The following is an 18,101-nucleotide window of genomic DNA, read 5'->3' on the forward strand; positions in this document are numbered from 1 at the left end:
TAAGACTGGATGCACTTTTTTTAACACTTCTCTCAAACACCACTTTAAAGGTGAAAGGTGTTCTGTGCACCAGCTTTCATTACACCTATAGTAACTTCACAGGGAATTCTGCCAACACACAGTTTTAGGATGGACTCATTCATCTTGGAGTCTTACAAGCACATGCTCAGCCCCAGCAAGCTCCATGGCAGAGATCTCACTTCAGATGCGCAGTTCACGCAGAGCAAAGACTGATTCCTTGTCACAAGCTTTTTAGGTAATCCATGGGAGAGCCCTGCTGAAAGTTGTGGGGCCCAGGAAGTGCTCAGGCCCTAAAAAAAAAATTAGAAGAAGAAAAAAATAGCAGCAGGACCTAAAGAAAAGGATGTCCCCTTCAGCCCGAGTCAGGAGTGCAGCGGGCTCCGTGCCGGCGCCAGTCGCGGCTTCACGGCTCGGCCTCGCCACCCCAACACGCGGCACCCTTCCACAGGGCAGCCTCGCCGCCACGCACAGTCACCAGGGATACCTCGGGCCTCGGGGCTGCTGCAGGTAACAGGACAGGTAAGTGACACTGTCCGTGTCCCACCTGCCGCACGCAGCGCAGGGCCCGCCCGGGCTGCTCCCGAGGCTGGCAGGGGCCCGCCCGGGCAGGGGCACAGCGCCGAGGCGTTCCCTGGGCAGGCCGCTCCCTGACCCCTCTGCAGGGGCTCGCCCCAGCCACGCTGAGCCTGCTCAGTACCGCTTGCTCAGTACCGCACTGCGCGATCAAATGGAGCCCAGCGGGTCAGAGGAAAGCACACAATGCGCGCTGTTACTGCTGGTAACTGGGCGGCCAACAACCAGCTCGGCCGGGATGAACGGCCAATGGCGGAGCGGGTGCAGCTACAAGAAGGCTGGGCGGTGATAGAGGAGCCCCGGCGGCGGTGCCGAGGCGGAGAAAGGGCGGAGCGGCGCTGCCATGGCGGAGAAAGGGCGGAGTGGTGGCGGTGGTGCCGTGGCGGAGAAGGGGCGGAGCGTGCTGGGGTTGCAGGAGCGGCTGCGCCGTGCGCGGCAGCCCGCGGAGGTACCCGGCGCGGAGGCCCAGCGCAGCAGCTGCTGGGCTGCTGTTTCTGTGTTCATAGGAGCTTTTCTGTGCGAAATGGGCGCTTCTGCTTGGTTTTAGCGGCACACATCAAAGAGGAGCGGCGCCTCTGATGCCCTGCCTTGTTCTTCCTGGTCCAAGGAGGACTAAGCTGTTCTTGTGAAACAAGTCCTGTAGGGTGGCCGGGCTGCTCAGTAGCTGTGGGGAGTAGCTAAGGGACACCTGAGGCAGGCAGAGATGAGTGGGGAGCGCGATCAGAGCCGGTGCTGAGGCTGCACCGGGCTTTGGACGGGCAGAGGGGACCAAGGTGCACAGGGGACACCAAGGCACGCCCCGCTCTCTGAGCAGCAGCCGGCACTCCCAAGGAAATGGAAGCCAATAGCGTGTGCCAATTGGCCTCAACGTTTTATGAAATAATAAGTTATATTTGACTGAAGAAGGTGTATTCGAAACAGTGGTGTGGTTTCTGCTTGGTTTGTTTTTTTTTTTAAATTCAATTTTTGGAGGGTCACGTTCAGTTTGAAAATACAGGGTGCTTTTATCTTTATGGGCTTCAAAGAAATTAAAACTTGATAGAAGTTTTTGGTTGGAGGCAGAGGGCAGCAGTAAAAATGGCATCGTATTTGGTAGTTGATGAGAATCTTAGCTATTAATCATCTTTCCAGTGTGTTTTCAAAGTATGTGTGTATGCATACAGAAGAAATACTGGTTTTCATAGCCAATAATGGCTTATCTTCTTGAATTGTGATGTAGACAATATCTGTGTAGGTGCTTCTTCAGAAGTTTTAATTTGCAGTTCAATTAGCCTAAAATCTCTTCATATGCTACAGGAGCAATCAGCTATTACAGTGTCTGAATTTGTACTTGGGATTAGTGTTGATACACTATTTGAACAAGAGGTAGCAAAGGAAAAGAAAATAATTCTAGAAGTAATAAGTTTTTAAGTAATCCCAAACCAGTAAGTTTCAAAGCATTCTACTAAAGGGAAAAATCAGAACAACTCTGGCTAATTTGGATTCATTAAGGGAGCAGAGACAATGTTTTTATGTGGCATAGCTGCAAGTAGGTGCTGTGTAAAGTGGAGCTAATGGTGGTGCTGCAGCACTTCTGTCCCTGGTAAAACTGTGTAGTGAAATAGAAGTATTAATGGGTAACACAGCCTGAGGAGTGGCAGGGAAAGTGAGAAACTGATAGCTGTAAATTGGCAGTCATGAAAGGTGCTCCTTACAGAAGTTGAATCTAACAAGAGAAATTATGTGGTTAGTATCTTTAAAGGCAAAAAAGTGAGTTCTAGAAATTTGTGAAAAGAATTGCAAATCAATATCACAGATGTATATGTAGGCAAGTGTTGTTGTTGTCAAATACTTCTGTTCCATACTGAGAATATTTGTCTTTGGACTTTTTAATATTGCTAAAAAGTTTTTGATAACCACAAAGAACATCAGTTGTCCCATTTCAAAAGTTTCTTGATGTGTGAGGTTTGATAGGTACCCACTGAGTTTTCAGAGAATTGACAAAGGAAAGAACAGTTATTGAATGATGCTTATGGTTCCAGGGAAGGTGTGGGAAAAAGTACTGTGCTAGCATTAAAGATCAGTGAGATGGTCTTCATTGGCATTGATCATACAGGAATGATGCATGATGTTAAGATGCCTGTATTGTACCTGATGTAGAATTGAAGGGTGGTGCTGTGATCCATACCACTCCGTGAGATGTTATGTCTCTGCCAAATCTATCTCAAATTGTGTTTGGCTGACACTAATTGTTGTGAATTAGTGTAGGCAAGCTTCAAGGCATTTGACTTGCTTCTGTATGATGCTGATTAGAGCAGCAGTGGCATGGGCCTGATACAATATATGAAACTGATTTCAGCTGCACTTGCCAAAAATAAGTGCCAGACCTCATAAGGAAACAATGCTGGGTTGTGGGTTTGTGGTGGTTTTTTGGGGGGTAGGAGAGTGATTATGCATCTCTTTGTGACATGATGCTGCTGAAACTTACTTAATTTAGAAGACAACAAACATTGTAGGGAAATGCTACCCATACTGAAGTCATTTGTATGAAATGAAGTGAGTCCCTTCTAGAAACCAAATTTGATCATGTGGTAGGCTACATTCATTTGAGCAACACATGTTTTACCATGGCTCAATGGAAAGTCACAGCTAGGAGCTATGAATATAGGTCATTCAGCATAGGAGACTGTATTTTGGAAAGCATTGACTCAGAAAATGATTTGGAGCTCTGATGTATTACCAGTTGAGCATGAAATTGCAGTAGAGTGCAGTGGCTTATGGGGTAAATGCTATCTTTGGGTAGCTTAGCAGGGTTATGTTATTATTGCTGTATAGCATTAGAGGGGCAATCACAGGAATATTGTGTCCTGTTCTGAGGACTGCTTTTAAAAACAACACTGGTCTAGCTGGAAAGATTATAAGATAGCCAGAGAATGGCTGTAGCTCTGGCTAGCATAACTTAATGAAACTAAAGAGCCAAGGTAAAGTGTGTGATTAGTATTTACATTTATTTCTGTATTGTGTAAGATGATTGGAAGAAAGCTCCTTTAGGTAATTACCAGATCATTAGATTTAGTAGCTGAACACAAAGCTAAGCAATTGTTTTAGGTGAACAGCTGTGCTTGGTTTTTTTTTGAGAGGGTATTTGTTCAGGTTTTCTTTTTTTTTTTTTTTGTTAGCTGAGGATATAGGGATTATCTGCTTGGGACAGAGTTGGGTTTTTCTAAGGTGTTTTCCTCAAAGTCTTGGTACTCTTTCAAATGAGTTGTCTAGCTCAGCCAGAAGTTATTGACCTGATGGAATTTCAATATAGGTCAATATAACAGGCTTTGTTATAGAAGAGAATAAGCTAAAGAATCATAGGCATCTCTTTGAAAGGGAAATGCAACTATTGAGTGAAGAGAGGGAACAGGAGTTAATATAGAGAAATGTTGTCCCCTGAGGACAGATGGTCTGGGAGCCTGTTAGTGGGTCACATCCTTCCTGAGGCTCCAGGCTCAGAGAGGAAAATAAGAGGAGACTGTACAGCACTTGGATGAAGGATGATGGAGCAAGAGTGGTGTAGTGGAAATTGCCCAAACCCAGTGCACCTGGCAGCTGTTGTTACCACTCTGCTTTCAGTTCTAGCTCTGGAAAATTTTGTTTGCTTACGTGCTTCTTTCCCATTGCTTATTACCAGTGATCTCTGCTTTCCAAATTCCAGCCTGCTTTCCCTTCCTCCCTGATTGTTTTCTTGCTTTTGTTCCTACTGTGATCTTTGCTTTTGTCTCACACCACTATGTAGGTGCAAGCTCTGAGTTTGTCCATAAGGCTTTGCCTGTTTATATTGCATGAAGACCTAGGTCTTGTTTTTTCTTGGGATGTATTTTATGAGAAAACCCCCTGTCCTATAGGGTTTTGATTGTTCTTTATAAATCAGAATTTAGGAATTATGTAGACTAGTTTAGGAATTGTATATGAAGATAAATTTTTTTCAGATTTTTTCTATGAAGTTTACAGTCTCTTTTAAAGTAGATAGAGTTTTTCCACAAGGATATAGCTGATAGTGGTATGTGAGGTAAAATAGTCTGAAAACCAGTGGAGGGGTACATATGTATTGTGTGTATATGGAAGGTCTTCCCTGAAGAAATTGCTAGATCCAGTCCAGTGAGATAAGAGCCAGATAGGCCACAAATGCTGTGGTAAAAGCAATGGTTAGAGAAAGATCAGTCTTTGTTTTGTTTTTAAAGGCCTGCTCAGAACAGACTTCATCCTTTTGCCTTATTTTATGCGATAATTATAATGGTATACTATATATAGGTATCAGGACAACAAAGTTGGTGTTTCTAGCAAGCTCTGGTTTTGGTGATAGACTTTGCTGTATCTTGTGGATCACAGTATACCTTTCTCCAAAGCCCAATAGATAATACGGGAGCTTGGTATTTGTGCTTTGTCTTTGGTAGAGAAATCAGAGATCTCTAGCAAATAGGATAAACACAAAGTTTCTCTGCTGCTACGGATGCTTGCCACAAATTTTATTTGCTTATTTTCTGATTGTTTCTGTAAGTTTGGTTCTACATCCCAAGAACTTGGAGATGTGTGATTCCTACTGGCAGGCTGGATGTGGCCATTTACTTTGTCCAGGTACAGAACAGAGTCTTGTACTAGTCCTGCACGTGCAGAGCTGCTGATTGCCCTGCAGCCTGAGCTGTTCCCTGCTTCTAAGTGGTTGGTATCACTTCTAAAATCCTTATCAGTGTGTCTGATCCATTTTTTCTATTTTTTAAAATGAAACAGTGTTTTTTGTCTTAGTTTTCCAAATGTGATACACATTCCAAGTAACCCAAATGAGCAATGTGGTCTGTAGTTTAGGAGACTTTGCAAGTTTTGTTTTTCATTAAAATGTGTTGACTGCTTTTGAACATGCTTGTCATCTAGGTGCTTTTGTAATTTAGCCTGTTGGTTTGAAGTTGTATGCATAGTAATTGCCTGCTTCCTGAATTTTTTCTTCTGAAATAAACTTGGCTTTATGAATTAACTTAGTCCAAAATCCATCAAGAGAAACTATTCAAAACCCCTATTCTCTGTATCTTGATGAAAACATCCTTAGTATTCTTTCACAAATATGTTTGTCTCTGGCAAAATAAAAGGGATTTACTCCCAGTGGTTTGCATTGCTTGATTATCTAGACATGTTAAATATCACAATATAACATGTCAGCAGTGGGTTACTTACTTTTTCATTGCAAAATAAATTTAATCAATGAGGATATAAATTCTTTTAATTAAATAAAAGTGAACTAACTTGGCACTGATCATCTCAAGCATTAAAAACTATGTCAACATTGTGAACAACTGCAATTTGCAATTTTTCTTGGCGATTGCCTTATTTTAAGATAAGCAGAACTTCATATGGCTTTTGTGCTGGTTCTGAAATCTTGGTAAGGAAGCTTTTTTAAAAATTAATTTTTTTTTTTTTTTTTAGGTCTCCTGCCATTTTGTAGCTAGCTGAACTTTTTGGGAGAGATTTGATTTGTTGCCTCTGGTCCTAGCTGTATGTTTTACCTTGTCTCACATTTTCCCAGGCTGTGAAGCATTTCTGCTGTGCTTGTTTAGACTCAGAAGTGCTGTTTCAGGGTGGATGATTTACAGAAGAGCTGCATGCCAGGCATGTAGATAGAGCCCACTGAACACAATGAAGATCAGTGTCAAGTGTGGGATTCCACTACTCAAATGCATTATAGGAGCAATGAGACTTAGAGCAATAGTAGAGCAATATATCTCTGGAGTGCAACTTGGAAATTGTTTCTTTGAGCTTGCTTTTCATTTTTAGTACCTCTTCCACCACCTGCAGTGCCATTTCAGAAACAGTATCTAATATAATAAATGACAGTTCATCATTTATTTAAATTATTATAGCTGCTTTTGTTGTCAGAAGATTTCTGGGTAGTGTGTTTTGTGTTCCTGCTGTTACACTGAGAAGTGTCAATGATCTGAAATACTTGACTAGTATTTCAGGCTTTGTGAAAGCCCTCTGAAATGCTGGTATTTCAGTTGTACATTAATTCTGTCATCTCTGTAGCATAGCTTCATGTGTGTGGTTGGGAGTATTTTAGTGGCAACTCTAAATTGGGGAATGCCATTCTTAAACAATGACAGATAAGAAAATTTGCTGTGTATGGTTAGCTGCAAGACTGGGATGCTATATGCTACCCATTGCCAAATAAATTGGGTTATACTGCTGTTGAAATTTATACTCTGCTTATAAATGTGACTTCTTTGTTATTAAAACACTTCTCATGGAAAGATGAGTATTTTTGTACATGAAAAAATCTTTCCTGCTTTTATGGAAGTGTTGTGTTTGGTAACAGGTGTAAGCTTTGACAGCGCAAAAGGAAACAGTTGTTCTAGCTCAAGCTTGTTTTGTTAAAATTCAAATTGCAGTTATGTTTTCAAAACCTTATTTTGTGCAGTCTGGGCTTGCACCAGCTCTATTGTCCTTTCTTGACCTGGATTGATGGAGTAGTGCTGCTGACTCTGAGGCTTGCTGATTTTTGCTTGGTGGCTTTGCACAATGCAGCTTTTGTACTGGCTCTGTGGCAAATGAAGGCCACTGCCACAGGATGAGTAGGCGTATATATGTAGCCTCTACTGCTGTGTTACTGATATTTACTGTAATCTCTGTAGCAGTAAATTCAAACTATTTACTGGATTTTCTGTTGTTACTGAAATTGAGGGGTTGGCAGGACTGTACTGGTTCACAGCACTGACTGCAAACACTGCTTGATGTGCAGTAAAGGAGTGCTCATGTTTTCCAGGAGTTACTGGATGTTCCTTTTAACACTGTTGTGTGTTTTTGGATTAAATATGTGAATGAGGATGAGAGGAACAGAATAAGATTTCCAAGCATTTGTTTAAAACAAAAAATCTGATGTTTCCTTCCAGATTATAAAAACACTTAAGGCACTACAAGGTTTGGATTTATCGCTGGATATTTTAGTGGTAAGTGATCAGTAATAATACATTGCACTCTTCTACAGTGAATTACTATGTAAATGTCAAGAGTGTGCATTTGTAGAAGTGGTGAACATGTTTCATTTTATAATTTTAAATTTATATCCTGTTTGGTTAGATTAATTTCCCAAAAGTGGGTCATCCAGCTTGATGGATGCAGTATTATGTCAACAGTGATAGGAAACTGAGCATATAGAGGACACTTTGCTTATCAGGTTGGCTTTTTTTTAGTGTAAAACTGCCTTCAGTCAATGCTTAAAGCAAATATGGGTGAACCATTCTTTAAGTCAGTTGTCTAACTCTCCTATCTTTCATTAGCAGCTTAAAGTTAGTTTCTTGCATTTAAAGAGGAGGAATCCCTAATAATGATTCCTGTGACTATTATCGTCATCCACGCTGCATCCTGTAAAATTCTGTATTAGATATTCTCACACTGGTCTGTGAAGCTTCTAGCTATTATAAGCAACGTGTCTGTGTTTTGAAAAGAAAAAAAATGTTGTTTTTGTGAGAGAATTCTTTGCAGAGTAAGAGGAAAAATGTAGTTGCCAAGATATTTCAATACCTGTTCAGGTAAAGGCATTTGTCTGCCTAGACACAGGCAAACTTCTACTGAAATGAAGCAATATTTATTTTGTTTTCCAATAAAAATACATAGTCTCACATTGCAATTAGTTGTTTAAAATGACAAAGGGTTCCTGCAGATGATTCATGTTCCCAGAATTTTTGCATGCTTTATAATGGGACAGATTTTGATGGAAGCCTTCAAGTCAAATAGAGGAAAGTGATGTCTTACAGCAGAGGGCTCCACGTATTTTTAATGCATTTGAGGAACATAAATAGCTTTATGAAGTAGTCCCCCCAGATTTCTTCCATCTGTTTGCAATGACTGACTTACCAAATCAGGTTGCTCAAATTATATACAAGCTAAATATACTTGAAGTGAATTTAAGCAAGTCCTTTCTGCAGGCTGAGCTGCTTATGTGGGAGTAACGTGTATAGCTCAGACTTCACAGGAGTATAGTTTTTAGTTGTTCACAGGTTGCAGTGAACATACTGAATTCCATATTTTGCCTCATCTTAAAAGTGAGGGTTTGTGAATCAGATGTTTACAGATAATACATTATTAAAATCACCTGTGATTCTACAAACACTCAAAGTCTGCAAGATATTTTTGCTTAAACAAAACACACTCAAATGAGATTTGAAGACACAATGATGTTGAGAAAATAACTCTGCTGCTCTGACCCTTCAACCCTGTACTGCTGATTGAGATGTATTTTGTATTACACCATGCCAAACATATATGCTCTCTAATATGCTCAAATGTACTTCATAAGCCTAAAGGAAATTTGAATTGATGCATGTTGTGGGCTTAAGCATTTGAGAGAAGTGAAATTCCTGAAGTATGTACATTTAATGGAGGAAAATTACTTACCTCAGTTTTATGAATTAAGCCTGCATTTTGTTCCCCATATTTGGTTATAAATAACTACTTGCTTCAATTCTGTTTGCAGTATAAAGAGGGCATTTATTCTTTGCCATAGGACTGCTCTGAATACTAGGCTAATACTGTTTGTAGCAGTTGTAGAGGAGGTTTTATTTGGGAGGAGAGTTGTGATTTATTCTGCCCATCTTTCTTGCATTATCTTCAACAGGAAACTGGCATAGACAAAACAGTTAAAAGTTTTAGGGAACATGCCACTGCTGGGAATGTAGCTAAAAGTCTGTTAAAACAGTGGAAAAAGCTTATTTCTCCAGAAAATAAAAGGTAGGTGTGAACTTTTTTCTTTGAAGTTAATTATATTGTAGTGTAATTTGAAAATACAGATTGGCAAATTAGGAGGGTGTTTGGAATGCCATATGTATGTTGAATTGGAATGTGAATTAAGAGAATGCAGCTGTAAAATATGAGCAAAACAATCAAACCATTATTGGTCAACTAGCCAGTTGGTTCTCTGACTTCAGCTGCTTTTTGTGAGTGTCACAAGTTCTTAGGTCCCAGCTGGTGCAAGCAGGACTAAACCATGATGGGCACTGCTCTGCACTTGAGGAAGTTGGGAAACTTGCTCTTTCTTCCCAGAGGTGGTGGTTAAATGAGGCAGCTCTCCAGTGATGTGGTTGTATAGAGGTTTTTCTTGTAATGTTCCTGTGGACTGAGAGGGCTGTCCAACACTGGAGGAGGCACAGTGAAGAGATGCAGTTTCTTCTGAGACTGAAGCAGCCACCACTGCCATGGCCAGGCCTGCTCTGCTTTGTATGTTTCATGGAGTTCCAACAGTTCCAAACAGTTGAGCTGAGAAAGCCAAGGGAATACTTTGACTAAATAGTGCATTTTAAATCTGAAGTTGTTCAAATGACAGTAAAGTAAAATAGTAGAACCTGTGATAAGCAAATCATAAAGGCTGACCTGTTAATCTGTTTCACCTACAGAACATGTTGTAAATTTTTCTGACTCCTAGTTATTTCAAGCACAATGTCTTTGTTATAAAGCATGCAGGGAAGCTTTGTGAAAAGTGGTTTCCAGCCTGTGATAAGCAGATAGTACTGTCAGGTTTGTTTTCCTGCTCAGGCTTGTTTTGCTATCAATTCTTGTTTCAATATTTAGCAGTGCTGGACCCAAGAGCTCTGTGATTCTGTACTGATAATGGAAGATTAAGAACAGTGCAGAACTAAGTTCTGGGTTTTGTGACACTGACACATGGTGTGATTTTATGCTTTTAGTTTTACTAATATTGGAAAACCAGATTGTTTAAGAATTTAGCATCAGCTAGAGAATGGGATGCAATTTTTTTATCGTTGCAGTGATCGCAGGGGAAGAAAAAATAATGAAAAAGAAAAACATGAGATGAAATATTCTGTTTCCCAGGAGATTAAGCCTTCAGAGAAGCCTGAAACATCTGTACCAGCCTTTACAAGTTCCAGCAGTGCTCCCATTACTACAAAGCTGAATAAGGAGCATATTTGTAGTGAAAAGACTCATCAAAGTACAAATTCTGAGTCTCCAAAAGAATGTGATAATAAAGTATGTAGCAGCAGTGGTTCTAAGCATGCTTCCCAGGATACCAATTCTCAGGCTAAAGAAAGTGAGTTCAAAGGGAGCACCTCCACAGAGAGAAAGACAATTTCAAAGAAGCAGCATTCCTCTGCAGCCAATGAAGGCTTATTGTCCCTGAAACAAAAGCCTAGTAAGGATGCTTCCAAACAGAGAAATCCTAAACGTGTGAAGAAACCAAAACAAAATCTTGTCATGAAAGACCAAGCCAAATCATCTAGTGATGAGGAATTTGAACCCCCTACTATGTCTTTTGAATCTTATCTTACTTATGATGAGGTTACCAACAAAAGAAAGAGAAAAGCTTGTTCTACAGGTGCACAGCCAAAAAAGTGCAGTGAAGAGAAGAACAGCTCATTACTACAAAAGACTTCAAAACTTTCTCAGGCAGAAGAGGGAGTTGAAGATGTAAAAAAATGTGAGAGTGATCAATCAGAAACTCTGAGTAAAAAGGTAAATCCCTACAGGGTTGAGATAAAAGCAGATAAACAGCAGACAAACAAGTGCTTTAGACTTTTAATTTCACTGAAATTTATCTGTGTTTATTTGAAGGAACAGATTGCATGACTGATGTATCAGCTGCGTTGCAATTGCCAATAATGACAATATTGGGGAGAAAAGAGATACAGTTTTTAATTTAATTACTTGTATTTTTAGCATTGTTTCCAATATTACTATGGTGTTTGCCCCTTACCAATTAATCTGCATTTGACTTTCAAAGTGCAAAGGCAGTTACCTTTCGAAGACATCCACCTTTTTCTTTCTTGACTGTCCTGGTTTGTGGCTGCTGCAGCTCTTTGTGTATAAAACAGTCCTTTTGTCAGATGCTATGGTTCTTTAATAGTGAATGTTAATGTTTGCAGTGGAACTGAACATTCTTTAAATGCATTATTGCATATAGAACTAGATTATACATACAATAATCTGAGCTGTCCTAGTCTCTTGAAATGCAAAAAGCTTAAGTAGCTCCTCTGAGGAAATATGTATCCAAAAATATGTTTGAATTAAACCTTTTAAATGAAGACCTTTTGTGCACTGAAAATTAGGGTTATCTTCAGATTTATATCTTCACTGTGATGTGAAAGCTTTAGGCTTTTTTTATTACGGAAGATCTGCAATCTGAATATGGTATCTTCTGTCCCAGATGAGGAAATATTAATGTAGAGGCTTATGTATGATACTCTAACATAAACTGTTTGAGGAAAAACCTCAGATATTCAAGCAGTTGTGAAAAGTTACTATAGATACTTAAATGAAGTGGGGGAATTCAAATTTTGGGCTGACTTGCCCAAAATTTGTAAGTGCCTGGCTTGCAATTGGAGGACACTCAAGATGCAATTTAGATGTTGCACCTGATCCATTTATAGGGACTCATACATAACAGGCTGCTGCATCTTTAAATCCCTTTTTAGGGAGTTAGCTGTGAATGTTTTAGGCTGAATGGCTTACTGAATGTGATCTAGGAGACTTGATAGGACTAGGTGTAAAGCTGTTTCTTGTCTTTTAGAATTATGCTTTTGTCATCTTGCAGTTTTACCTCATTCGTTGCATGCCTCAGTAGTGATTTATCTGAAAGCCTGTTAGCTCTACATATCTACTCTGTTCTTTAATCTTTCTGTGTGCTAATTGCAGATGTCCCACTCAGTTCCTTTTGTGGTATAGTGTTGGTAAGTGGAGTATAAAAGGATATACTGCAAAGTAATCCTGTGAGTAAAAGTTAGTGTAGAAAAGCAAGAGTTCTAGTTATCCTAGTTAATTTTGGGATTTGCATAAATGTTTGGGGGTTTATTGTAGCTTATTTTAAGCCTGGTTAACCCTGAATTTATAATATTGAAGCAATCTTTCCTTAACTGTGCACAGGCCAAAGTGGCATCCCTCCAAGAGCTTCTTAATACTCCACTACCTAAGACTCTGCCGGGCATCTCAGAATCATCTCCCCCATGTGCTGCAGACTTTACAGGTAAGTAATAGACAAGGCTGATAAATGTGAAATAGTGCAGGTGTTTATAGGTCGGCATAGAAATGTTTTATCCCCTTTTCCAATAAGCTGTATTAGCTCATCAGTCCATGGCAAAGAGGGGCCTCACTTCCTCATCTGTCAAAACTCTGTTGAAGCTGAAGGGAGTTATAAGACCTTCCTTCTAATGTCTTACTGAGGAAGGTTACCACAGACTTGGAGAAGGCATAAACCAAGGGGCTGTTCTACAGGCTCCATTTATCTTTACTCATGTCTGTACTTAGAGCAGGCAAAGCCTTAGCAGAAATGATCTTAGGTAAAACAAATATATGAGGCACTAGGTCCAGCTTTGGCATAGGAACCACTAGTATCATTATAGGTAGGTGGCATAAAGTACCAGTGGTTCCCTAGCAGCTCTTCTCATGTGGCTTCCTACCACTGGGTCTTGAAACATTGCTGCTGTTGAAGCTTCTGGCTTCCCTAAGATAACTCAGAATGATTAGTAAAGTTCTGTGGATGGGTAACAGAGCAATTGAGATGTGAATACAGCTCATGTAGACTGGAGATAAATAATGTAGGGCTGGTTTGAGTTGGTGCAGCTCAACTTGCAGTGTACATCTTGGAGTTAGATAATGGTGAATGGACTTCTGCAATTTACAATACGGGCAAGGGTCCCATGCTGTAATGCAGTAACTTTTTATTAAGAAAATACTTTGTATATGTAAGTAAAGGTCATTTATGTTTATCTCAGAGCTGAATGTTTAAAGCCTTGTGAAACCTGCCTGATGTTTTGCTTGCAGCATTCACAGTACCGGCTGTAGAAGCACCCCAGCAAGTCAATGAGATAGTTCAATTCACAGGGCAGAGACTGAACTCCAAAATGCAGGTTTACTCAGGCTCCAAGGCAGTCTGCCTTTCCAAGATGCTTACGCTGCATGAGCAGTGTGTCCGCATGCTTCACAACAATATTGAGTGTGAGTACTTCAGGGGATTTGTAGCACTTGTGACTATTAGGGGTATGAGATTTTTTTTTCCTCCATGCCAACCACTGGCCTACTAAAATATATTGTCCCTCCCTTCAAATGGTGACTTGGAGCAGGGTGAAAAGCAGTTGCAGAAATGGATTGATGGCTGTGCTAAAATGTAGCTTTGTTTTGCAAAGTTACAATTTTAAAGGTCCAAGTTTACATAAAATAATGTCCTATAAATGATAAACTAAAAATTCTGCCCCTCCACCCCCATGTTTATTGTGATCAAGACATTCTTCATTGCATAGGCAGAGGAGGAAATTATGCATATCAGTAAAAGATGGGGCAATTACTATTCAAAGATGCTTTATCCATCCTCAAGTATAACTGCTAGTCAGTACGGAACTGCTGACTTTTAAATATTTTCATAGCCTGGCATAGGATGTTGTGTTAGTGCTTGCTAAAATTAACTTGTGTTTTTATTTTTAAACTGAGTGGTGTTACCCATTGAGTAAAATAAGTGAGATACTGAAAGTACTGTCCTCTTTTGTAGTGCTACAAGAAGCAGGAGGTGTGCCCTTTGAAATTCTTGAGCCTGTGCTAGCACGTTGCACACCAGAGCAGTTGTTTCGAGTAGAGAAATGTAATCTGGTAAATTCTGCCTTGTTAAATTTGGGAAACCACAGAGTTCCCTAACTCCATGGGCTGCACTGGTTTTCTATCTTGCATACTAATTTCTTTGAATTCAGCTGTCATTATTAAGTCCCCCTTTCTCAAGTTTAAACCATTCAGGAGAATTACTACTGATGACTAAGTGAAAGACAGTATGTATACAAGAGTATTTCTGATAGTAAGAAAGAAAAAAGGTGACCATAGTATTTACCACTGAAATATCTGGGAAAGTCAGAACCAACTGTATTCAAGTTACAAAATACTAAGCCTGCAAAACATATCAGTCAGGAAGTAGCTGGAGTGAGATTTCGTGTATGTGGTAGATTTACCTGCACTGTTGGGACTTGAGCTCCATGATGCACTTGGACATTGATGTTCTGAGTATGCAGTCCTTTGGAGGGCAAGTTAGCCTTTCCTCTGTGTGCTTCAAGTTGAGAGCTGGAGTGGCCTGAGCCTGTGCTGCAGAAACAAGTCTGGCCTGTAAGCGTGGCTCGCTGACTCCAGCTCTGCTGCTTGAAGCTGTGTCGTTTCCAGGCTGCAGTCAGTGTCCCTGCATGGTATTGCCACAGTGTGGGTACCTGTGTCAGCACGTGTGGTGGGATTTGCTCTGCACCTTCTTCCACCAAAGGTTTGGGTTTTGTCTGTAGGCTCAGAGAATAGGTACTTTTGAAAATGTTATTTTTAAATCTCTGATTTAAGATGTCTGTGTTTTAAATTAGATGTTTATAAAAGAGGCTGACCACTTGTGGAAGAAACACTGCCAAAGAGCCTTTAAAAATGAGAGCCTTCTGGAATATGAGTCTTGGCGTGAAATGTACTGGAGACTGTTTAATCAGAGAGAAGAAAAACTGAAGATCCTTACAAAAAATATTCTTTCAGCTCAGTCTGAGAAACCAAAAGGTAAAATCTCTGGTTAGCTCTTCCACTTAAAAAACCCAGTCTCTTCTGCTGTTCTTGACAATATGTTTGGTTTAGTGATTTCTTTGCAGTGAGTACTAATGCTGTACTTCCAGGAGAAATCATCAAGAACAAACACTTACTCTTAAATTAAAATTTGCTTAAAAATAAACAGATGTGTTAATACAATACGTTGGTGTATCCTGCAAATATTATGCATCAGACAAATCTTACCTTATTGGTTGGACTAAGGATTCTAAGATGCAATGCAAAGAGTTTTGGACATAAAGGATATGAAAAGTTATGTATCCTCTGCTCCTTGCTTCTATATTAGGAAGGCAAGTAAAAATGGCTTATGTGATTGGGGCAGCAAAACCACCCAGGAACCTTTGCCGACAGCAAGAAATCCATGGGGCAGCAGGACCTGTCATCCAGCTTCATCCCACAGGGAAGTGCAAGTAAGTGCTATGTACATATGCTTTTGAGTTTGTGTCTTTCAGTTCAAAATCATGCTTGTAAAATAATTTTGAAGTGCTACATAACTCTATTTACTTTCCTTTTTCAAGTGTCTAGTAGCTAGAAACAAACTTGCCTTTTAAGTCTTGTGTACTCCTCTGCCATGTGTGCATTGTCATTGCACGTTTCTCACAAGTGCCAGTGAATTCACTCTCCCAGCTGGAGTGTAAGTGGACGCTGTTTCTTTTCTCCAGATTGCACTAAAGCTGCTTTGGTATCCTAGGGCAATTCCATTGTTGATGTTTTGGGTCTATTAACCTGCCTAGTAGCCTCACATGTTCTCCTGCTTTGATAAAATCCCAGTCAGCTGCCTGGTGTGATACAGCTGACCAGAATGAACCTTGGGAACTTTTAATACTTTTTTTTTCTTCCCTGTGAATTTCAGAAGCCAAGTCAGACTTGTTGCTCAGGGTGGTTGTAAGTATGGAAGGGCATACTTACATGTGGTTAGGAAGGGCCTGGATGTAAGAATTTTCTTAAACACAACTTCTATACCAGATAAATTTTCATAACTGTGCCTTCAGCTTGTGAGATTTGGAAGGTTCTTTCCATACTGTTACTATTTCCATTGAAAAGATAGTCCTTCACCAAGGCAGTAGCTTAAGGCACTTTGAGTTGCACTTTTGCTTTCAGCTGCTCAGTGGGAGGTTGATTCTGTATTGTGACAGACCTGCCTTTCCAGTTTAGGTGCTTCAAGTACAGTAGCATACAAGTATATATGTCCTTTGTGCTCCAGTAATCTCTGGACCAGTAGCTGAATGATGTAGACCAAGCCTTGCATGATTTTTTTTCTCAGACATGAAAGAAGCTGGAAGAGACTCATTGGTTTGCTTTCTGGAGAACCAAAGGGTTTGTTTAGGCACAATGAGTTAAACTTCACTACTTTGACCTGTTGGTTTTTTAAGCTGCAGAATTTGTGTAGGTGAAATTCTCACTTGAGAGGCTGGTCTTGCAGGAGCTAAACAATCCTGCTAAGGATTTGTGTGCAGACATGCAGCTCCTTAGCAGGCTGCTCTTCTCACTCAGGGTGCAGTGGTACTGAGTGCTGGCAGAATCCTCGGTGTCTGGCTCCGAGGAGTACAGGGCTGGCCACGCTTGGTGACACTGTGCTGACACTTAAATGCTGTGTTGGGTTAATGCTCTTTAGCAGGAGGCACCAGCTCTGTGTATGTATCTGCCTCAGTCCTTGTCTTGCTGATTGAGGATTCCAATATGATGTTTAGTTAGTTACTGTACCTTTTGCTAGTCGGGTACAGAGGTTTTGTTTTTAAACATTTGCTCTCATTTTCTATCAATGAGTTAGTTAGCAGTTAAGCTGTGTTCAAAGAGGAAAAACAAGGTGCAAACTAGAGCACAGGGCATTATGAATCATAGTGGTATTGCTGGCCATTTTGATTTGTCACAAACTCTGATTATATTTGATTTTAAAGACTAATAGGAGACATGAAATCTTATAAATGTAATATTTGTTCAACAATTAAAATGGAAAAGATGATCATCTGAAATCCCTTCTAACCTGAATTATCCTATGACTTTGAAATGTATAAAGTTCCTTAAATATACCAAATCAGGCTGTTGGTTTTGATTTTTTTTTTCAAAATGAGCCAGAGCAAATAGTAGCTTGATATTAAATGTTAACTTTTTTCTTAACTTGCTTGTTTTAAAAGAACAGGGATTCCAGAAATGAGAGACAGAAATAACACATTATCAAATCTGATACGTGCTGGCAACAGTAGAAGTTCTAGCTCAGGTGTCATGATTCAAGATGGAAAGAAGCCTACCAAAAGTAAGTGGCATTTCCTAAGATGATCAATTTAATTGTTTTAACCTTCTGCCTAATATATGCTTAGTATTAGACTAATACCAATTTAAGTTGCTCACAGCTGTAATCCTAACTGGTCTCTTTTTTTTGTTATTGAAGAAATAGCACCAATCATGAAGAAAACATTGAAAGCACTGAGGAGTAGAGTTGGACAATGATAAAATGAGGCTGTGTATTTGAAGCTTATTTGATGTGACTGTATGTATATTATGCTACCATGAATGAAAGTAATGTTCATGTAAGCACTGGTCAATTTGCTTTAGTTAAATAGTTCTGAAAAATTGCATGCGTGAAAAATAAGCAATAAATACTGAAACCTCTGAGTTCTTTCATACTGCTGCATTCTTACTTGAATTGAAATAAGGTCAGTACACACTAATGACAAATCAGTTTATATGAACCCTTATAGGTGATGTATTTATGAGTTTAAGCTGGTGAAGGGTCTGGGGCACAAGTTTTTCTAAGAATGGCTGAGGGAATGGGGGTGCTTTAGTGTGGAGAAAAGGAGGCTGAGGGGAACCTTATTGTTCTCTATGGGTACCTGAAAGGAGGTTGTACATGGGTTGAGCTCTCCTCCCAAGTTACAGGACAAGAGAAAAAGGCCTCAAGTTGCACCAGTGAACGTTTAGATTGGATATTAGGAAAAAATTCA

At 39.9% G+C, this 18,101-nt stretch overlaps 1 protein-coding gene across 1 annotated transcript; it reads left to right on the plus strand.

Annotated features, from left to right (window-relative positions):
* The first annotated feature begins 937 nt into the window (after positions 1-937).
* On the plus strand, positions 938-17,658 carry LOC136554294 (elongin-A-like). The gene is made up of 11 exons (XM_066546144.1): positions 938-1,042; positions 7,497-7,553; positions 9,221-9,333; positions 10,368-11,070; positions 12,478-12,577; positions 13,375-13,548; positions 14,096-14,193; positions 14,934-15,114; positions 15,446-15,569; positions 17,295-17,413; positions 17,549-17,658. The coding sequence occupies exons 1-11, from the start codon at positions 938-940 to the stop codon at positions 17,605-17,607; spliced, it is 1,833 nt and encodes a 610-aa protein (XP_066402241.1). The 3' UTR covers positions 17,608-17,658.
* Positions 17,659-18,101: the final 443 nt, after the last annotated feature.

This window comes from Molothrus aeneus, chromosome 3 (genome assembly GCF_037042795.1).
Source record: "Molothrus aeneus isolate 106 chromosome 3, BPBGC_Maene_1.0, whole genome shotgun sequence".
Classification (NCBI taxonomy): Eukaryota; Metazoa; Chordata; class Aves; order Passeriformes; family Icteridae; genus Molothrus; species Molothrus aeneus.

Excerpts from the sequence above, each read along its gene's own strand:
- LOC136554294 (XM_066546144.1), top strand. The coding sequence starts at position 938 with ATGGCGGAGAAAGGGCGGAGTGGTGGCGGTGGTGCCGTGGCGGAGAAG. Across the intron at positions 13,549-14,095 it reads GCTTCACAACAATATTGAGT|TGCTACAAGAAGCAGGAGGT; the intron begins GTGAGTACTTCA and ends CCTCTTTTGTAG. Across the intron at positions 14,194-14,933 it reads GAGTAGAGAAATGTAATCTG|ATGTTTATAAAAGAGGCTGA; the intron begins GTAAATTCTGCC and ends GTTTTAAATTAG.